Genomic DNA, 23,110 nt, shown 5'->3' with positions numbered 1-23,110 from the left:
GTTGGTTGATAATTAGAAGTTGCTAATTGATTTGAATGCCTCTAAAGCTAGTCTTTCCTTTAGGAGTTGATTAGGACTTGAGGAATCAAATTGATTCATCCACTTGACTTTCCTCCATAGTTAGAGGTTAACTAAGTGGGAGCAATACACAATTCTCATCACAATTGAGAAGGATAACTAGGATAGAACTTCTAGTTCTCATATCTTGCCAAGAGCTTTGTTAGTTGTTAGTTTATTTCCTTTGCCATTTATAATTCTTGTCTATAATCTCAAAAACCCCAAAATAACTCACAACCAATAACAAGACACTTTATTGTAAATCCTAGGGAGAACGACCCGAGGTTTAAATACTTCGGTTTATGGATTTTAGGGGTTTGTACTTGTGACAAACAAATTTTTGTATGAAAGGATTAGCGATTGGTTTAGAGACTATACTTGCAACGAGAATTCATTTGTGAAATTCTAAACCGTCAAAAATCCAATCATCAAAATGGCGCCGTTGCCGGGGATTTGCAATGGTGTTGTGTTATTGGTTATTGTACATATGTGAATATTGTGAATAGGTTTATCTTTTGTTTGTTTCTTAATTTCTTGTTAGTTTTATTTTGTTCTCTCACTATGAATTCTCACTTTGGTTTTGAGTTTGATTCTAATTGTGTTGTAGGAAATGTGAACTTTAATGGCAACATGTACCAAGGATGGAACCAACAAAGATGGGAGGAGCCTCAAGGAATTGATCACTCCTATTGGCAACAACCTCCGGATACTTATAGGTATAATTTTCATCCTAATGCATGCCAATTTAACGGCTATGATGATTCTTTTTGTGACACTCAACAACCACCATCATATGCCTATGAATCCTATCCTCAACATGAACCTCAACCATTCTCACAAGCCTTTCATTACCAAACACCGCCCTATGATCCATATCCATCATATGACCAAACCCCCATACCATACTCTTATGACCATTATGAGCAAGAACCCTTAGAACCACCACAACCCTATCAAGATTACTCCCAAGAACCACCTCAATACACACAATCTCCACAACCTTACCAAGAAGAACCACCTTCCTATTATGAACCCTCTCTCCAAAATGATGAACCTTCCTACCCACCACAAGCCCCAATAGACGATCCTCTCACTTTGTTACTTCAAGGACAAGAGGCCATGAAGCGGGATACACTTGAGTTTGTGACCAACTTGACCAAGGTAGTGTCTACCTTAGCCTACCAATGCTTGAATACTCAAGGTACTTCCGTGACCACATGTGAAAGGTCAAAAGAAGAGCAAAGCATGAAGGAGAAATTGGAAAATTCGGTGGAAAAGGAGGAGTTAAATTTTGTGTTGGAACAATTGGAGGAGCCTATGATCATTGAAGAAAAGGGAGACGTGGTTGAAGATTTAGGAGATGTTGAAAGTCCATGGGAATGTAGCATCATGGAGAACTCTTCCAAGAAGCTTGATATTGATGTTGAGGAGGGTGCGCAACCTCCAAGGCATGTCATCGTTGGAGACTTGGAAGAAGCTTATCAAGAGATGGATTCAATCATGGATGAATTTCTCTCTACAATGGAATCCTCTCCCATTGGACATGAATTTGAAGTTATAGAAGAGTGTGCACAACCTCCCATACCCTTGGGGAGCAATGAAAAAGAGAGCTACCAAGAGGAAAACGTTGGCACGGTGTTTGTTAAGATTGAAGAATATGAAGAGGTTGATCAAGAGATGGATTTATTCATCAATGAATTTCTATCCAAAATTGAGTCACCTCCCATTAGGCAAGAAATCAAAGTTCTTGAAGACAACACCAAGCCATGTGATAAAAGGGGAAAGGTTGAAATCGAGGAAGCTCGCAAAGAGGTGGAAATACACAAAGAAGAGCACAAGGAAGTGGACCTTGCATTGTCTAAGTGTGGGGAAGCCTCCCTTCCCAAGTTACCATCCAACACAACATTCAAGTGGGTAAAATTCTTATCCATAAGCTTTATTTTCTTGCTTGAATATGGTTTGATTGAAACGGATGGACAACTTAGAGCTCTTTGTGGAATTAAAAGCAAGAATGAGTTGTGTAGTGGTTGGAAGTTTGGAATTAAGCTCATTGAGGTCAAAGCTTCAAAATGTGGGAACTATGATTGGATGCATGCTACCTTGTGTTGGTCTAGGAGGAAGACTTGGTATACTCAAGAGAATTCTATGTCTCAACCACCCAGATGGAAGAATCATGATAATCAACTAGAAGATGGGTGTGAGAATAAGATATGGGATCCCGGATCGAAGCATGTCAACCAACTATGGGAGCTCATATCTTGGGGAGAACTTCGCCCAAGGATGGTGAATTTGGTTGGAATTTCTGTCAACCATTTGAAGAACAATGATCCTTGGAGATTCAAGGATGAGTACAAGCATAAGCCACCATGACAAAGAGCTTCTCAAAATGTCCAACTTAAGGACTTAAACTAAAAGTGCTAGGTGGGAGACACCCCACCATGGTAAACTCTTTCCATCCTCTTTTAGTTTTGTTTAATAAGTGATTTGAGTTGCCATTGTAGGTAGATTTTCATTTCATATTGATTTGTTTGTAAAGATTGGTTGTTAGTATGTTGTATTCATTAGTAGTAGATGAATAAATTCTAAAATCAAATTGCATTTTTGTGAATTGTTTGATATTTGATTGAATAAAGAAGAGTTTTGGACATTATAGGGAGCTCTTGGGCATTTTTTCTGCTTTTTGGGCAAAAAAAAAAAAAAGGCCATCGGCGCGCAAGCACGCTGTGCGCGCGCGCGCACATTGCACTTCTGCAACTTCTGGTACAAAAACCAGAGAGTTGTGCGCGCGTTGTGCCAGCATTGTGCTGGGAGCACAAGCTCATCCACGCGTAAGCGCGCTGTGCGCGCGCGCGCGGATCGTCCCTGTTGCATCCACGCGTGAGCGCGCTGTGCACGCGCGCGCGGATTGTCCCAACCTCATCCACGTGTAAGCGCGCTGTGCGCGCGCGCGGATTTGCTCCCTGCTTTTCCCCTTCCTCCTTTCTCTTTCTTTCCTCTTCTCTTCTTCTTTCTTTCTCATTTTTTTCTTCTTCCTCTCTTGAAATATTTTTTTTCTTTTCTCTTTTAATATAAAAAAAAAAAGAAAAAAGAAAAAAAAAATTTTAATAATAAAAAAAATATAATAAATAAATAAAATACTAAAAAAATAAAAAAAATTAAAAATATAAAAAAAAATTTTTCTCTTCTTCCATTTTCTTTTGTCTATTACATTTGCATACTTTTATTCTTTGCATTTTAATTTTGTTTCTATAATTTGTTCTCATTTTATTTTCTAAATTTCTCATTTTAATAATGGTGTTGAATTCTCTCACTCAATTGTTGAGAATTTCTTGCATTTGTTTTGGTGCTTCATGACTTGTGTTACATTAATTGTAATATTTGTCAATACACAAGGTTAGTGCTTTAGTCCTTCCTAATTCATTATCCTTTGTTTTTGTACTTCTTCATCATTGAGTTAGGATGGGACCAAATGCTCTCATGCTACCACAAATCTTGTTCGTGTCTATTCTTGTTTGATCTTGATGCTCAACATGCTTTTCATGCTTTGACTTTAATCTTGCATCAAGTATTAGTTGATATGCCCTTTGCTTATATTGTTTTCTTACTCACATGTTGTAGCTACCATGTAGTAGAGAACCATACTCTTATTTGGCATTAGCCCCCGCCTATGTTCTAATTGCTTTGATGTCTTTGTTATAGGCTTAATTTTCTTTCTTTTTCTCTCCTTCTAGGTTGGCCACCAAGAAGGAAAGGAATGAGAAAGCTTCTAAATGGGGCAACAAACAAGTTCATCCGCACAACTCTTTGAAGAAACTCATCAATTGTAGCAACCCGTCCACCTTGCTTTTCTTTGCATGCACCGAGGACGGTGCAATATTCAAGTGTGGGGAGGTCGTCCGACCGATCTCCATGGGTAACAATTTCCTTTTTCAACACCAATGTTAGCTAGCTATTGCATTGCATGATAGGTTGCATGTTAATTAGAATTTGTACATATTTTTACCACTTCTTTTTATTAGGACTACTTGGTTAGGATGATGATTTCTTTCCCAAGAAACCGTTTTAGGGTAACCTACCAATTTGAAAAAGAAAATTTGTTGAACTTGCTTGAAAGAATGTATTTTGGAACATGGTTTTTGAGCTAAGAACACAAGCTTGCGAGATTTGAGCCTAATGGTGTGGTTACATCTTATAACCACTTATTCTTCCTTCTTGTGTGCATTATTCTCTTCCTATGATTGTAATCTTCGATTTGTTTGATTCTTTATATCCATTATTTTGTGTATTCATGCATTTATATGATTGAGGCCATCATTTCATTAGCTCACTTACCCAAATGGCCTTACCTTTTATCTTCTTTTGTTAGCCAACTTTGAGCCTACGCTTAACCCACTTATTCTTATTTTAGCACATTACAAGCCTTAAAGCGGAAAACAATGAATGTCCTTTATTTGGATCTTTGATTGGCTTAGGCTAGTGAGTGTGAGTGTCATCCAAGAGTGGGAAGACTTTGGGACATTGGTTGGGATAAAAGGGTGTTTGTGTTTTGTATTTTTATATTGGGGAATTGGGTACATGCTCATGTATTGATTAAATGTATAGACCTTATGCATTGATGTTCTTGTATATAGTTTTAAAAAAAAAAGAAATAAAAGTTAAAAAAGAAAAAAAAAGAAAAAGAAAAGAAAAGAAAAGAAAATGTATATAGAAAAAAGAAAGAAAAAGAAAAGCAATAAAGGGGATAAAATGCCCCAAAGTGAAGCTCAATAAGAATCAATGCATAAGTGTTGTGAAATGAAAAGAAAATGCATGAGTATGTGAAAAAGTGAGGAATGGGTAGTTAGGTTAGTACTTAATTGTATAGGTCATTATATAGGTTAGGTGGGAAAGTTTAAGTTAATCAAAGATTCAAATCCTAAGTCCACTAGCCATATATGATCCTACCTTGACCCTAGCCCCATTACAACCTAAAGAAAAGACCTCATGATACATGTATGCATGCATTGAATAATTGTTGATTGTTAGATGAAAAATGAATCTTAGAAAGCATGATTGGGGGAGAATTGAGTGAATCAACCCCAAACACCGAGCGACTAGAGTGTAAACACTTCCGGTGAGGGTTCGATGCTCAATTCCATGATTCCCGGCTTTCATAACCTTTCTTCTTGCAAGTCTATTTGAAATTCAATTTTTATATTTGAATTGGTAGGATTCATGAATCGTTATATGATCTTGACCCTACTTGTGCATGTATGACTTGGAGGATTGATTTATTTTTAACCAAGTAGGTAAAACCATTTTGCATTTAGTTGCATATAGTTTAGGTTGCATATAGCTCATTTACATAGAATAGATGTTGATGCCCTTTGCTTTCTCTTGGCTTAAGCATGAGGACATGCTTGGTTTAAGTGTGGGGAGGTTGACAAACCCCAATTTGACGGTTTATCTTGTATTGAATTTAGGGGATTTTATCACCTTTTTCCCACATTTACCCAATGAATTAGCATGGTTTTATAACTTCTCCTTTAATTGTGCTTAAGAGTGAAAACATGCTTTTTAGGTCTTAAAATAGCTAAATCTAATTCTCCTTGATTCCATTAGATGCCTTGATATGTTTGCTAAGTGATTTCAGATTTAGAAGGCAAAGATTGGATCAAGGGAATGAAGAAAGAAGCATGAAAAGTTGGAGAACTCATGAAAAAATGAAAGAACTGGAAAGCTGTCAAGCCGACCTCTTCGCACTTAAACGACCATAACTTGAGCTACAGAGGTCCAAATGATGCGGTTCCAGTTGGGTTAGAAAGCTAACATCCGGGGCTTCGAAACGATATAAGATTTGCCATAGTTGCATCGCGCATAGGGGCGCGCACGTGCAGGGTACGCGGACGCGCCGATGGTGGCACATGACCCACTTAATGCAACACGTGGCCAGCGATTTTAGAAGCCTTGTGGGTCCAATCCAACTCATTTCTGATGCTATTTAACCCAAGGAGTGAAGAGGGAAACATATGTTAGTTACCATTAGTCATAGTTTAGTTTTAGAACTAGTTTCTAGAGAGAGAAGCTCTCACTTCTCTCTAGAATTAGGAGTAGGATTAGGTTTAGTTCTTAGATCTAGATTTAGATTCATCTTCTTCTACTTCTATCTTCTCAATTCCTTGTAGTTACATTCATTCTTCTCCTATTCTTTTGGTGTAATTTCTTTTATGTTGTTCTTATATTTTGTTGTAGATCTAGTATTGTTCCTTCTACTTTCTTTCAATTCAATTCAAGGTAATTCATAATAATTGTGTTTTTTTTTATTGTTGTTGTTAATTTCTTTCAATAATTGTTGTTAGATTCTCTTCTTGTTGTCAATTTGCTTTGCTTTTCTTTTGTGCCTTCTAAGTGTTTGATGAAATGCTTGGTTGGATTTTAGTATAGGTTTTGTTCCTCTTGGCCTAGGTAGAGTAATTAGTGACTCTTGAGTTATCTAATTCTTTTGTTGGTTGATAATTAGAAGTTGCTAATTGATTTGAATGCCTCTAAAGCTAGTCTTTCCTTTAGGAGTTGATTAGGACTTGAGGAATCAAATTGATTCATCCACTTGACTTTCCTCCATGGTTAGAGGTTAACTAAGTGGGAGCAATACACAATTCTCATCACAATTGAGAAGGATAACTAGGATAGGACTTCTAGTTCTCATATCTTGTCAAGAGCTTTGTTAGTTGTTAGTTTATTTCCTTTGCCATTTATAATTCTTGTCTATAATCTCAAAAACCCCAAAATAACTCACAACCAATAACAAGACACTTTATTGTAAATCCTAGGGAGAACGACCCGAGGTTTAAATACTTCGGTTTATGAATTTTAGGGGTTTGTACTTGTGACAAACAAATTTTTGTATGAAAGGATTAGCGATTGGTTTAGAGACTATACTTGCAACGAGAATTCATTTGTGAAATTCTAAACCGTCAAAAATCCAATCATCAAAGACCACGAAGACACGACGGCGGGACGACGAAGACATGACGGCCAGACGACGGTGACACCACAACGCACCAGCTGGAGGCCTCGAGCAGCGATTTCACCTGGAAATGGAAGTCGTGCCAAGCTAGAAAGGGGAGACGCCGCGAAGAAGGAGAAGGAAGAGGCTACGAAGACGTCGACACAGACGAATGGCGACGGCAGTTCTGTCCAGGGAACTGGATTTTTGGGTTTGGAAGGAGCTAGGCCAGAAGGGCTTGCTATTGCTCTAATATTGTGTGTTCTGTGTTTGTCTTTCAAAGGAGGGGGTGTTTGGTGGGGTGAAGGACTGAGGGGGTAACGCGGGGGGTGGCTGGATTTTCATTTTTTTTAGGAGTGGAAACGGGGCGGGTAGGGACAGGTTTTTGCTCTACCCGACCCTCCCCGCCGTACAATAACCTGTATAAAACCCGCCCCGCTTCTACCCGCGGGTAGTAAAACGTTGAACCCTAACTCGCCCCGCCTCTACCCACCCCGATAATTATTAAATCCAATAAATTAAATTAAATTTCAAAATTTATATAACCATCATCACATACATAACATAAATTAAAGTAAAAATTTAAATATGATATAATATTATTAATTATTTACTAATTATTTTACATATATTATACATATTATATATATAGCGGAGCGGGTAGGGGCGATTATTACCTAAACCCGCCCCGCCCCGCCCCTCTCAAGAACCCGTCCCGCTAAAAACCCGCCCCGAGTGGGTAGACGCAAGATAGGTACTCGCGAGTTCGGGTGGTATTGTCATCCCTATTTTTCTCCTTAACAAATCAAAACGGCGGCATTTCATACGAACAGTCGGTTTTCGGTCCAATCCAACCGGCCAATTCAACGGTTTCCTAGCAATTTTGTTATCAGCAGTTTCACCGAGAAGACCGGACCATTTTTTATGTCAATTTTCGGTTGAACTGATTCGACCGGCCAGTCCAGTCTGATTTTTAGAACATTAGTTTTTATAGATGGGCTAACAAGAAAACTATATTGATTAGCAAGTGTGCAAAGGTATTTCTTAAATTTATAGACAATAAAATTCTTTTAGAAGAAGGTTACATCTTCTCAAGAGCTTAAACAACATATCTTTTAGCAAAAAATTGACAAAACAAATGTTTTTTCTAAAATTGTTAGAGACCAATATTTTTAATAGAAATAAATAAAGAGTTAGTTAGTATTAACTTAAATATAAAATAAATACAAGAGAAAAATATTAGTCCGCTTATATATTTTTTAATTAATTAAATATCTATTTTATATTATTAATTTTATAATTAAAATATATCACATATTACTTTATCATTATAATTAAAATCAATTTTTTTTTCCAAAATTAAAAAATTCTTCCATCCTCTCTCTTTCTTTATCTCCCTCATTCCTTCGCCACTTTATCTTTCTTATATATCATTATCAATGACTAATTATAAAGTTGACTATAACGTGTAACATAACATTCTCTAATTGTATTTAAATTAAATTAAAATTAAAATTAAAATATTAAAATTAAAATTGAAACATAACTATATTATATATTACTAACTAATTTAATAACAAAAATGCGTCACATGACACTTTCTTATGAAAATTGAAAAGAAATATTTTTTTCCAAAATTAATAAACTCCCTTCCTACATTCTCTTATCTACCTCTCTATTTTTTTCTATTTCTCTCTATCATTTTCTTTTTTTTTCCAAAGGTAAGTTAACTTTTATTTCTTCAGAAAAGAAACAATATTGTCCAAAGAGGGACATACACATAGCAATTGGGAATTCCCACTCAGGATAACATAGCAAAAACAGATGGCTATTGCGATGATTAACAAAACATTAGGAAACGTACTGAACTCTTAGTAACAACTCAACGGTACCGAGCTACTACCTCAGTTATCTCCTCCACCGTCATCTTCTTTCCTTCAAACACTTCTCTATTTCGAGCTTTCCAGAGTTCCCAGCAGATAATCACAATTCGAACAAGTGTCTCGGTGCCCTGGTTTTTAGTGATGACCCGCATCCACCACGTCGCGAAATCAGGAGACCCATTTCGAGCAACAGTCTCAGCAGGGAAGAGGGCGTTCCAGGTTGCTGCTGCAGGGCCACAACGATGGAGGCAGTGGGTGATTGTTTCATCTTCCACTCTGCATCTTAGGCACAGGGGCGAGGTGTTTTCAAATCTGCGGTGGATGACATGCATCACAGGTAACCTTTCATGAATAGCCCTCCATAGAAATATCTGTAGCTTAGTTTGAATCTTTAATCCCCAAATCTGCTTCCAAATTACCTGATTTTGCAACAAAGGGGAAAGCTGTGCTGTTGGAACATGATAGAAATTGTAGGCGATTGTATACCCAGTAGCGACATCATATTGCTTTCTTTTGTTCCAGATCCACTGTAGCTTGTCAACACCATCAGCATTCACCGGAATAGAGAGGATACGAGTTGCTGTCTCCGGAGGAAAAATTTCTTCTATCTGCTCTTTCTTCCATTGCCGATCCACTGTAAGTAAATCCTTGACCCAGTAGACTTCTGTACCTATGTTGTTGCTGAAACTAGGAATAAATGGGTATGGGGGAGGTAACCAAGGGTCTGTCCATATACGAACATTAGAACCCAAACCTATGCTCCAGCTAATACCTTTTTCCACAACTTTTCTTCCTTCTAAAAGACTTTGCCAACCCCAAGAAGGCTGTGATCCTTTATCGGCTGAGAGTGTGTTTGCATAGCAAAAATATTTTCCTTTTAGCATTCTGGACAGTAGAGAATTTGGATTGATGGTAACCCTCCAAAATTGCTTTCCGAGCAGTGCTAAATTATGTACTCTTAGGTCTTTAAAACCCAGTCCTCCTTCTTTCTTAGGCCTCGACATCATATCCCAGCTAACCCAAGCCATCTTGCGCTCTGAACCCTTTTGACCCCACCAGAATTGCATCAAGATCCGATGGATCTCCTCCAATAATGAATCTGGTAATCGAAAGCAAGAAAGAGTATACACCGGAATCGCTTCACCAACTGCTTTAATGAGTACATGCCTTCCACCTGTTGATAGGAGATTTCTTTTCCACGCTTGAACTCGCTTCTGAACTTTATCTTTAATGGCTCCAAAAGTCGCTCTCTTCGAACGTTGGACCACTGATGGCAGTCCCAGGTATTTATCCTGGGCACCCACATGTCTAATATTAAGAGAACTTGCCAATTCTTGACGCGTATTAGTAGAAGTGTTATGACTGAAGAAAATAGCAGATTTATCGAGATTGACTTTCTGACCACTGGTTATTTCATAGTCATGGAGAAGAGTCAAAATGTTAGAACATGTCTCCTCTGAAGCTTTACAAAAAAGGATAGAATCGTCAGCAAACAATAGATGATTAAGACTTGGGCTCCTCCTGTGAATCTGAATCCCCTAAATAGTCCTGTTTTGCTCTGCCTTGTGTAGCAGATAGGAAAAACCTTCTGCACAAAGAAGAAAAAGATACGGTGACAAGGGATCTCCTTGACGAATACCCCTTGTTGGCCTAAAGAAGCCAAATGGTTGACCTTCCACCAGAACAGAGTAAGAAACAGTGGTGACTAACTCTTGAATCCAAGAAATCCACCTAGCGGCAAATCCTATCTTTTCCATGATAAACCATAAAAATTTCCATTCTATCCTATCATAAGCTTTACTCATATCCAATTTGAGCGCCATTTCACATTCCAATTCTGTCTTCTTAGTTTTCAGATAGTGCATACATTCATGAGCAATGAGAATATTATCAGAAATAAGCCTCCCCTTCAAAAAAGCACTCTGATTTGAGCTCACTATTTTATTCATGAAGTTTTGAAGTCTATGAACCAGAATTTTTGAGAGAATCTTGTAGAAAACTGAAGATAGGCTAATAGGTCTAACCTGTGTCATTTCTCTAGCATCTGGTATCTTGGGAACCAAGCATATTTGAGTATGATTGAATCCTTTAAGCATCCGTCCACCACTAAAGAAACTACCCACTGCTTTGAACACATCTCCACCGATAATATCCCAGTAGCATTGGAAAAATTTTGCTGTAAAACCATCATCTCCAGGAGCACTTTGAGCACAAACAGAGAAGGTAGCTCTCTTTGTTTCCCCAATAGTAACTGGCCTTACCAATCTTCGGTTCATGGAAGCTGTAACCGAAGGTGTGAACTCATCAAACAAGTAACTCGGGTCTTCAGGATTCGAAGATGAAAAAATATCTTTAAAATAAAGTTCAGCTACCTTGGCTATGCCCTCAGGGTCCGAAGCCATCTCACCATTACTGGAGGTCAATCCCCAGATTTTGTTTTTCCGATTCCTGCCTTGACACTTTTGGTGAAAATACCTCGTATTTTTATCCCCTTCTTTCAACCATTTACACCTGGATTTCTCCCTCCAATAGCTCTCCTCCTTATTAAGTTCAACCTCCAATTTTGTTTCTAATTCACTCAGCTCTATACCCCCATGAATGTCGTCCTCCCGAAGCTGATCTAGTTTGGCCGAAATTTTCGCAATTTCTTTTCTTGAATTGTTTCTAGCTTGCTGCTGCCATAAGACTAATCGGTGGCGACATATCTTCAGTTTCTGAGCTAAAGAAAACATAGGAGAGCCATGAATTTCTGTTTTCCAGGCTTCAGTAATAATCTGTCGAACCTCCTCCATTTCGTACCACCGAGCTTGGAATTTGAATCTTCTCTTAGTGAACCAGGTTGGGGGATCAGATTCCAGCAATAATGGAGCATGGTCAGAGCCATTTTCAGTCAACCTTCTTACCACTGCCGAAGTATAAGCACTTATCCACCCTTGTCCTGTCAAGAAGCGGTCAATTCTCTCCCTGATTAGATGCTCTCCACGCCTCCTATTGGACCAGGTAAACGGCTAACCCATCATCCCAAGATCCATCAATCTATTATTATTAATGAAACCATTGAAGTTATCCATGGAACCCGACGTGCGAAGATTGCCCCCTTCCTTCTCATGTTGATTACATATCGCGTTGAAATCACCCATAATAACGAGGTTATCCTCAAATTGTGAAAGTTGGCCTGATAGTTCCTCATATTGTCAGACACGAATTTGTTCGTTAGCGCTGAGATACACCCCGACTAGCCCCCAAACCAGATTCTTACACTCATCCTTTACTGTAGCAACAATAGAGTAAGAAGTTGTTGAGAGTATTCTCACCTCCATATAATCCTTCCATGCTAATGCAACGCCCCCTGCTAATCCACTTGGATCTACAATGGTGAAACTTGTATATCCACAAGATCTGATTTTTCGTTCGACATTTCGAGACTGGTTTTTAGTTTCACAGAGAAAAACCAACTCGGGGGAGTGGGATTGGCACATCCCTTTGAGATTGTGGATTGTCAGGGGTCTCCCCAAACCCCGACAATTCCACATGAGGATTCTCATGGCAATGTGGGTGCCATTGGTCGGCTGGCACCCTCCACCATCTCCAAGTTAAGCGTCTTCTGGTTTCCGGTTTCCTCCCTATCCCCACTCATTTCAACATCGTCCTCTGCCCTTCTTTTGCTACCAGCAACCTGCTGTAAGCCTCCATCCCCGATTCTGGCCATTTGCTTAATTTTCTTAAACTTTCTTGCACAGTCTATACGTGTAGCACTATCAGGAAGATTTTCAGCACTTGCTTCATCTGTGATGGTCATTAAAGTTCTATCTGACTCACTTGACAGTCCCTTGTTGCCTTTAAACAAATCTGAACTTTCACTCTGCAGCCAATTACCTCCTTTATTGTTCTCCCACTTCTTCGTATCTATCATAGTATTTTTATTCAAAGACCTTGGCTTATCCTTAGCTTTTAACTTTAGTCCCATCATCCCTTCAACGAGGCAGTCTGGTACTGGTTTCTTACGACGTTGCATCCGAGAGTTGGCATCATCTTGCTTCCCTGCTTGTTGGTGACTCTCCTTTATTTCCACCTTTGTCCCTATTCGGTCAGCCCTTACCCAATCTCCAATTTTATCTTCCTGTAGCCGGTTATCCTTCATATCCTCCATAGCTCCTATACAATTTCTGAATTCGTGTCCAATTGTAGCACAATAAGAGCATACTGTCCCCATCCGCTCATACCGAACCACTATTGTAATTGGGTTTTTATCAGGGCCTGCCACCCTAAGGGAGTCTTTTATTGAACTGTTCCCCTCTATCTCCACCCTTGCCTTGATAATTCTAGACTCCCTTCCTTTCATATCAAATAAACCCACCTCCATTACCTTACCAATTCCAGCACCTAACTTACGTGCAACCTCCAAAGTTTTGAATGACTCTGGCACTCCCCAGAACTGTGTCCATATAGGCAGAGTTTTGATTAATTGATCTTCCATACGCACTCCTTCTTTCCATTGTTGGACATACAAAGCATACTCCTTGAATAACCATGGTGCACCATGTTCAATCCTTATCACATCCCATTCCCTGTCAAAGAAGAATTGAAAATTATTTCCTCCAATTTCGGTGACCCTAAGTCCCTTCGGACGTCCCCAAATTGCTTTCAATGCCCCTTCCATTGTTCCTACTGAAAACTGTTTATCCGCGAACAGCTTTCCGATCAAGCTATTTATGCAAGAGCTAACACCGCCCCTTATGTCCTCCTCTTCCAATTGGATCAGGTTATCAGTCTCCTCATCACCTCCTTGTTTCCTTGTGTCAGCCATTCGCTTATAAAAGTAATGAAGAATCTCACGTAATCGATTGCCTTCTGTGCTTGTTGTGAATTGATCAATGAAAAGACTTTGACTTTGACGGCACTGAAATTCTGTTTAGAATAAACCCTAACAGAACATGTTAACCCTAGCAGGGCATGTACACCTTGACGGCACTTCCACTACATAATCTTCTCTCTCTGTCATTTTCACTTTATATATAATTTATAATTTATATTTTATATTAATAATTTGACAAACCAAAATGTGTCACTAGATATTTTTCATTACAATTAAAATAAAATTTTCATTTCCAAAATTAACAAACTCTCTCTCTCTCATTCTTCTTATTTATCTTTCTCTCTCTTTTCTCTCATTCTCCATTTTTCAATAAAATTAAAAAGATAATATAATTCAAATTAACAATATTATTATTATTATTATATACATATTTTTTATTTAGTTTCAAATTTTTAATGTTTATCTTTCTAATCTATATTTTCATTTTTCTTCTTTCAAATATTTATTACATATAATTTGAATAGAATACTAATGTTATGGTTAAAAATTAGAATCAAAATTCAATTGTTTAAAAAAAAATTTGTGTTAATTTTATAACTATCAATATAAATATTTTTATGCTAATATCTAATTATATTTTTTATATACATAAAAAATATTATTTTTAAATAACAAGCATAAAAATTAATTATTTTTATTTGTACAACAGATTTAACACCTAATCAAATGTAAGAGTATATACATTAAATTTTTCTAAATTTTATATAATAAATAAAATTAATTATTAGTAAAAAATTAAACCTTTCACATAAAAATAATAACTAAAAATCTTATTATTTGATTTTTTTTATCTACGAAGACTCGTGTCTTCTCAACTCATGGGACCTTTTGTCCCATGCAACTTTTTTATAAAAATAATTTAATTTTATAAATTTGTGCCAGAATTTATAATATCATGACAAAATCAACATAATTTTAAAAAATTTATATTTCCGTAATATTATTATGGGTAAAAATAATAGTTAAGCATCTAATTTGAGAACACAACCAGTTATCACAATAATTTATTGTTATTATTCAAAATCATTTTATAGTCGAAGAACCACCTAACTACTTTCAAATAATTAAAACAAATGAAAATATTCACATGATGACATCTTCACATAAAGATGACATTATGAATTATTAGATGGTTCACATGGTTCAATCAAACATATTTGAAAGCTACCAAGTTTGAAGGAAATTCGCAGATGCAATACAAAAGGCTCTAAACTTCTAATGACATATGATAAAACAAAATTTAATTAACTGGAAAAAAAATTTGCTATAAAACCAACAAACACCTTGGTAATATATACAAAGTGCGTTATAGTAGTTGCATTAAGGAAGCTTCTTCACTCAAGTTTCCTCCTCACAAGTCCTTTGAAAAAATCAAAGCTGTCACCAAAATAGAAAATTATTTTCAATTTCAATCTCAATGGATGTTATAAAAATGGCAATGCAATAACACATTTGAAATGTTCATTGATCATGTCTTCCTTCTAGTTTTCTGACCAACACCGGCCTCCCCTGTTAAAATCATGAAATGCTTGCGCAAAATGAGAGACCACTGCAGGGGAGTTCGGCGTAGGTCAGACAACTAGAGAGGGGCCAATGAGAATTTCACAAAAATATAAGGGATGTAAGTGCAAATTTGAATTGTTATGGTGTTGCTTACCTATTACCATCAGGGTGGAGCTCACACAACTGACTATCATCACCAACAGCCAATAAATATCCTGAAGATGTCAAACCCTACAAATGCAGATAATTAAAGAAATTGAAACTTACATTACTTTCTAACAACATATTAGTATTACACAATGTTGAAGTTATATTATCATGATATGCATACTCACATATTAGTATCACACACTGTTTAAGTTATATTATTGAAAATCATCATTGTTAATAGTTACCATATAAATCGTCTAGTTCTTTTTTGTTTTCTTGTTGCAGACTCTATCCAATTCTATAGTGTGTTGGGGAAATATTTTCATCTGCCATACCTGAATAGTTACCACATGCTCGACCACATTGTCGTCGTTCTTTTCTTGTACAATAACTCTCTGTCCACTGCATGACATTTGGAATATAAAGATGAATGTACGGCCGTTAAACCATTTCACGTATAAGAATGAACGCCATATTTCTATCCAGATAAAAGCATAAGCTGTATCTAAACACAGCTAAGCCTTGTCTTAGGTGGAGTCAGCTATACGGATCAAATGACGGCAAAATGCGCTAAGATTTGAGTGAGGTGTATTGATGTGAAACTGAAGTTGCAGAAGGAAGAAATAAAAATCAAAAGTAACAAATTTTAGACTAGATCAAACTATTTGCTCCTGCATCGGATATATTATAACCAGATAATCATTATAGAGACTGGTTCGGCATTCCGAATCCCAGATGTTCCAGTCCTAGATTTACTTGAACCAGTGAAGTGAATATTCTTTCTATTTTGTATTTTTAAAAATCCGAAATTTCCTATATTGACATACTAGTGGGGTAACTCGAGAATTCGAGAAAGTCACCTGTGCAACCATGTCTTATAATATAGCTCCTCCAGGCTTTGAAATCCTGCATTCAAATGAGAAGGCCAAATTCAAAATCAACTTAGTGGAATACGCAGTGATACAAACTATTGGAAGCAGTTGGTTAAACTTACAAGAAGTCAACGGAAAATAGAGCAAACTCAAGAAAACTTAATCCAGAAGAAGTCAATGGAAAAAGTTTAACTGCATTTGTTGTATCTTTTTTTTTTCTGAGAAAGTATCTATTTTGTTCCTCCACAGATTGTAGTGACATCACATCAGTCTTTGATCGATCTATCAGTTAGTCTCGGTTTTGTTAGTTTTAGGACCATTTTGGTGTCACTTTCAGGATCAGAGGGTATTAGATGAATATCATAATTGGGGTATAATGTCAGAGAGGACAACAACAAGAACAACAATAATTAATTGAGATAGTTAGCACAGCACCTTGATCGATAAATAGATGATAAAATGTCTCAAATTTGTTAAAAAAGGTTGCCAGAACATCTTCTCTTTGAAATCGGTAAGCCTCCACTGACAATTCTCTAAGTTTTGTATTTAAGCACGTTGTTGGCTTCTCGTTATTGACATTCAAGCCTATACCTGCAATTTTATAAGCATGGGATGGCTATCAACCTTCATCATGAGCATAAGCTTTAAAAAATTCTACTCCAATCCAATCTCCATTAAGGAAAATTAGAGTATTAACAGAGAATAGGGATTTAATAATACATGGAAGTACAATCAGTCATAATTTATTAGCTTTTGCTATACAAGAATGTCTTGCTACCTGCACTGACATTGAACTTCTTCAACTTATAGGTTGAGGTGCAAAGAATGCCGCCAACTTTTAAGCCGTTTAAATAAAGATCATTTGGCCACTTGATTTTGACGTCAACAGAGGGTAATCCCTGGAATGGAAAGTTGTGGAGTAAAAAACATTTTAAGATATGTATCAATCTGAAAACAATTAATATTGCAAAAAATCGCACCTTTTGATTTGAGAAACTGACCAAGCACAAAGTAGAAGTTCTTTTCTAAACCAAGAAACTCATTCAGATTTTGTAACATTATGATGCCGAAAATTGATCTTCCTATTTCTTTCAGAAAACTTGCAGCAGATGGGTCCTATCTAGTTCTAGGGCAGACTAGGAATTAAGCCAATACTATAAAATTAATCACTTACATTTTTGTTGCAAATATCCTTCACTGCTTCTGTGATAGCAAGGGAAACCACATACTGCACCAACGGAACTATTCGCCCGTCCTCCATTTGCAGAGTAAAGGAAAACAGGAGACAACCTAACGGAGACTCCCAGACATTCTTTGACCGACCTGAGAGTAAGCGCTCAGATCAATCTTGGCGCAACATATAACATTTATGATCAAACAGAACAAAGAATCACAAAAACTCAAACGTTGTATCAAACCTCGCCCCTTGGTCTGAACATCAGCAAGACAAACTGATCCAATAGGAAGCTCACAAAAGTTGCTACACAAAAATTGTACAATATTTAGGATGATACAATGAGAATGGAAATCAGCAAGTAGAAAACAAGATAGAAACTTGATAAAAGTAAGGTTAAGAGTTTAGACACAAACAAAGTATAGAAATTCAGATACATCACAATTTTTCAGCTGATCATTCAAAGTCTAACCAAAGCATAGTCTATGAAACACAGTACAAAAAATGCAACCGAAGTGATTGCTCAGTAGATACGTACTGTGAAACTACATCATGTGTAGAAGCTAACCGCGGCGACCAAACAAGAAGCCTGCCAAATGTATCAGTGCAAAGAGAATTCATGAAAGAATCAACATTGAAGGACCTTCTCATAACATTTTCACCATCCAATTCTGATTGCAAAACAATTGATAATTCTTCATTGTCAGGGAGCTTGAGAGTGTTACTGCTCTTAACAGCTTTAGCAGCTTCTATCTCTGCCAATGATTTACCGCATAAAACCAGTGTGCTGCAATCCACTACTAAAAAAAAGAGCAAAAAAGTATGGAAAGTTACTTCATTTGATTGAAAGCTTCAAACTTTAGCTTCTTCAATTGTATCAAAAGATCCGAACTATAAACACATCCTTAATTGCTCAATGAATGATAAGAGTTTGATATCACCCCTCAAATTAGATACAGTGAAGCTTTGAGCTTTTTAACTACCCAATTGCAAAGCTTTAAACTTTTTAACTACCCAAATGTTTAGCAACGTTTTTGTAAGAACAGAAAGCGATGGTGACCGAACCTGAAGACGCCATGAACGTGGATGCAGAGAGATTATTGCAGTAGCAGTAAGAAACCCTTGTTTTGTTCACTGGTTTTGATCTCAACGAAGGATAACGCAGCAGAGAGTGAAAGAGAAGAAGCCGCAACAGCATCAACCTACGCCCCGTTTCTTTTTCAAGTCTTCAACTTTGTCGAAACGTTTCTTTTTTTTCCAAGTTCGTTAAAAACAAGACCCGGTTTTGATAGGATCATATCAATTGGGTATGGGGGTTTTATTTTCGGGTCGGGTTGACCCAAGGCGTCGATAACGAAATTGGAGCGGAGAGAGTAATCAAAAGCAGAAAGCAAAGAGAGGTGGTTCTAGAGAGTAATGGAGGATTTGCTGAGTGTTCTTGTGGATCGCAACTTAACAGTTTCCAGTGTCCCAGAAAAGGGTCGTTCCCTCTTTGTAACAAAGGATTTTTACCCTGGTGAGCTTCTCTCTCTCTCTCTCTCTCTCTCTCTCTCTCTCTCTCTCTCTCCAAGCTGAGTTGTATTGCTAGTTTGTATTGTAGTACTTGCTTGCTACTTTTTCTCTTTGTTTTGTTAGGAATTTAAATGCGGGATTTTGGTGTTTGCAGGGGAGGTAATCATAAGTCAAGAGCCTTATGTTTGTGTTCCAAACAACAACTCAGTTCAGAAAAGGTGCGAAGGATGTTTTACAACAACTAACCTTAAGAAATGCTCACGGTGCCAAGTTGTGTGGTACTGTGGAACCTCTTGTCAGGTTTGCTGCATTTATTGTATTTTAATCACAGCTTCCATGTTTTGCTGCCCCTCATGCTTCAGTTAAACTTAAAAAGGTTTTGTTTTTCTAGTCAAAATTTTTCATTTTCGATCAATTTGACATTGGTCAGAAAAGCATTAAAATGTGTTTAGGGTATAAACTCTTGATGATGCTGAAATTCTTGTTACTTATAAGGAATATCAGGTTTTTGTTAACTGATGGCTTCATCTCTTATCTCAGCTGATAGCTGCTTCAACTTTTAACTTTTATGTACATTTTTCTTTTTATGAATTGCAGAAGTTAGAGTGGAAGTTTCATCGTCTTGAATGTGAGGTCCTCTCTCGGCTAGACAACGACAAGAAAAAATATGTCACACCATCCATTCGATTGATGGTTAAACTTTATCTTCGAAGGAAGCTGCAAAATGAGAAGGTGAATGTATACAACTGGTGACTGACATTATGTAGCCTATACTTCCTTTTCTTGTTTTATGGACGTACCGGTATTCGCAGTTCCTAATTTATTAGTGATGTCAAAGTAAAAGGCCATCATTTCTGGTAATATGTTTCATAGTATTCTGTTGGTAAGAATCTTAGTAATTTGTTTGGTAATCACTGCAGTTAGTAATTGGAGACTAAGAAGTTAGTTTTGAATAGCAGTGGACATTGCTTTGCTAGAATCTATCCCTGCTTAGATTTGCTTATTGTTTTGCTTTATCTACAAATTGTAGAATGCCATTATTCTTTACCTTGGTGATATATTCTGCTTCTTTCAAATGCACTTGAGGACTTAATTAGGCCTAAAGTTCCTATTTATGCCTTCAGTAACTTTCTTCTGTGATCTGGAAAGCATTTTTCAACCATTGATCTGAACATTGGTCAGCTAAGAGAAATTGGTTTATTATTCATTTTATTGCCAGATCATACCAAGCACTGTTATGGACAACTACAACTTGGTGGAGGCTTTAGTGTCTCGTATCCTTTTAATATTTATCTTGTCTTCTAACTTTCAATGTAATGAAGTTAGATTTTTTTTATATATACTTTTTTTTTTCATTTATAACATTTCCATAGTCATTGTTCTCTTTAACATTCTCTTCCATGAAGACATGTCTGACATCACCAAGGAGCAACTGCTGCTGTATGCACAGATGGCTAATCTAGTAAACGTGATACTACAGTGGCCTGAAATCAATATAAAAGAGATTGCAGAAAATTTTTCTAAGGTTGTTCCTCAAAACCTAATTTTGCTTATGTAATTGTTATAAGTTGTTGTCTTGGAAAAATCACTTACAGCACTCTGGATTGATGAAAAAGTAGTCTTTATGTGTTACATATATTATGTAGAATTGAGACTCTGATGAAACCATTCTAAGGTCAGATCCTTCTAATCCTGCAGTTTGCATGCAATGCACATACCATTTGTGACAGCGAGTTGAGACCATTGGGAACAGGATTGTATCCCGTTATTTCCATTATCAATCACAGGTGGGGTTAAAATAAAATAAAAAGCACTGTCATCCTACTTTTTCTTGTTAGTCTTCTAATGATGGCTATGCCATATAGCTGCTTGCCCAATTCTGTGTTGGTTTTTGAGGGAAGGTCAGCGTCAGTTCGAGCTGTGCAACATGTTCCCAAAGGTAGTGAGGTATGTATTGCTATGTCTTGCCTTGGTACAAATATGAATTACTGGTATTTGCCCAGCGAATTGAATGCTTACGGTTTTCTTTATTTCTAAAGGTACTAATAAGTTACATAGAGACTGCTGGAAGCACTATGACTCGACAGAAAGCTCTCAAAGAGCAGTACCTATTCAATTGTACATGTCCTCGCTGTTCTAAACTGGTACCTGCTAGATCATTTACACACAAGATCTTCTTCTTTGATTCATAGCATGGTATATTTCAGTAAAACTCACATGCTGTCATTGGCTAATTCAGTTAAGTTAGTTTTGAAGGGCCAGTATGATGATATCCGAGAAAGTGCAATTCTAGAAGGATACAGATGTAAAAATGAAAAATGTGATGGTTTCTTGCTTCGTACTACTGGTATGTGACTGACTATGGCCATCATAAATGTCAAATATGTTGAAGAAAAACATTATCATCATTTACTGGCTATTAAATTTGTAATTTCATGTTACATCTTCCCCTTATGAACAAGAATGAGATCTAAGATAGAGAGTGATAGGCAACCTGCCTGGTGGTTTTATATCTTTCTTATCAATGACATTTCTTCTTTTTCCAAATAATTTGCTGAATTTGAAGATGGAAAAGGATTCCAATGCCAACAATGTGGTCTGGTTAGGGAAAAGGAAGAGATAAAGAAAACTGCAACCGAGATAAATTCACTATCAGAGGAAGAAGCGTCTAAGCTTTCATCTGCCGGCTGTATCCTCTAATTGTTTCTAAGAAGAACTTACAGTGTCATTATTTTATCAAAACAAACAGAAAAACTTATAATGCAATTAGTTAGCACCTTAAATATTAAGGCAAGAAGTCAACTCCTTCACTACTTGTAGATTATCAAGAAGCTATTTCCATATATAAAATGATTGAGAAACTGCAAACAAAACTCTATCATCCTTTCTCCATCAGCTTGATGCGAACTCGAGAGAAGATTTTGAAGGTTGGCTCCTCTTTCTAGTTCGCTGTCTATTCTGCTATTATTTGCTTATTATGTAATATCTTGCATAACTTCTATTGTGATTTCTTTTTCTTTGCCAAATAAAAACTAAAAACCTCTGGTCTTGTGCTATCTCATATCTCTACATTAAAGGGCTTGTTCTTTGTTGGCACGCGATGTAACAATGTTTGCTCAATAATTTATGTTACAACTCTGAAATAATGGATGGAATAATATGATGTTTTTGTACTCTGCAGTCATTGATGGAGCTGGAACATTGGAGTGAGGCTTTAGCATACTGCAAATTGACCATACCAGTCTATCAAAGTATGTGCATGTGCTATGTATAATTTAAGTGACTAGAATGGTGCAAAACCTAAACCATCTTAACTATATTTATCATAGTTCGGCTTCCCGAATTGCTTTGCCTGTTAGGTATGAAGTTTACCATTAATTGCTTATATCCATTTCTGAACTACTTTACTCCATTGCAGGTGCATATCCAGCTATTCACCCTCTACTCGGTTTGCAGTACTATACATGTGGAAAACTTGAATGGTTAGAATCTCTCAACTGAAGCTTCAACTCTAAACTCTTTTAGTCTTAAACTGGGTATAGGGTTGTGTTAAAGTTTTTTCTTTTTTAACTTGATGGAGCATCTGCAAGAGTCTTATATATCATGAGATGTGTTGTAGGGTTTAGGGAAAAGATATCTCTAAGCAAGAAACTCTGTTCTGTTCTTTTGGTCTACCTAGCGGGTGAAAGGCTTTGTTAATTTTTACTTGATAGCGAGGTTATTGGACCTAATATACAGGTATCTGGGAGAAACAGAGGAAGCCGTGAAATCACTGACCAAGGCAGTGGATATACTAAGGATTACTCATGGGACAAACACACATTTTGTGAAGGAACTTTTGATGAAGTTGGAAGAAGCCCGCGCTGAAGCATCTTATAAATCTTCCTCTAAAGAGTAGGATAGTAGGATTCAACTGTGATTCCCCAATACTTCATATTATTAGGTTTTAATAGCAAAGTGTTAAGTGTAATTTGCATTTTTAAAGCAATAATTAATGAACCTATTCTTGCTGCTACACTGAAATTTTATACAAATCCTGTACTAAATAAATTGAGTTGCTTGTTACGTATAAAGTACACAATTCCACACAATATGGCT

General features: G+C 36.9%; 2 protein-coding genes across 4 annotated transcripts; one reads left to right on the top strand and one right to left on the bottom strand.

Moving 5' to 3' along the window:
• Positions 1-14,881: 14,881 nt before the first annotated feature.
• LOC130944317 (biotin--protein ligase 2-like) lies at positions 14,882-18,925 on the bottom strand. 2 transcript variants are annotated; one of them, XM_057872594.1, is made up of 10 exons: positions 18,566-18,925; positions 18,039-18,300; positions 17,745-17,806; positions 17,501-17,649; positions 17,105-17,225; positions 16,762-16,917; positions 16,315-16,360; positions 15,790-15,856; positions 15,459-15,535; positions 14,882-15,178 (listed from the first exon to the last, which is right to left on the bottom strand). In XM_057872594.1, exons 1-10 carry the CDS (start codon positions 18,696-18,698, stop codon positions 15,136-15,138), a joined length of 1,116 nt encoding a protein of 371 aa, XP_057728577.1. In that variant the 5' UTR covers positions 18,699-18,925; the 3' UTR covers positions 14,882-15,135. The 2 variants fall into 2 exon arrangements, with proteins under 2 accessions (XP_057728577.1, XP_057728578.1); XM_057872595.1 differs by having other exon boundaries at positions 18,039-18,297.
• On the top strand, positions 18,782-22,973 carry LOC130944316 (histone-lysine N-methyltransferase ASHR1). 2 transcript variants are annotated; one of them, XM_057872593.1, is made up of 14 exons: positions 18,782-19,016; positions 19,167-19,312; positions 19,610-19,744; positions 20,232-20,286; positions 20,419-20,537; positions 20,711-20,799; positions 20,878-20,959; positions 21,052-21,156; positions 21,269-21,359; positions 21,579-21,701; positions 21,833-21,939; positions 22,194-22,263; positions 22,431-22,494; positions 22,751-22,973. In XM_057872593.1, exons 1-14 carry the CDS (start codon positions 18,917-18,919, stop codon positions 22,908-22,910), a joined length of 1,446 nt encoding a protein of 481 aa, XP_057728576.1. In that variant the 5' UTR covers positions 18,782-18,916; the 3' UTR covers positions 22,911-22,973. The 2 variants fall into 2 exon arrangements, with proteins under 2 accessions (XP_057728576.1, XP_057728575.1); XM_057872592.1 differs by having other exon boundaries at positions 20,232-20,537.
• The last annotated feature ends 137 nt before the right edge of the window (positions 22,974-23,110 follow it).

This window comes from Arachis stenosperma, chromosome 8 (genome assembly GCF_014773155.1).
Source record: "Arachis stenosperma cultivar V10309 chromosome 8, arast.V10309.gnm1.PFL2, whole genome shotgun sequence".
Taxonomy (NCBI): Eukaryota; Viridiplantae; Streptophyta; class Magnoliopsida; order Fabales; family Fabaceae; genus Arachis; species Arachis stenosperma.
This window is presented reverse-complemented; position numbering and strand designations above follow the sequence as displayed.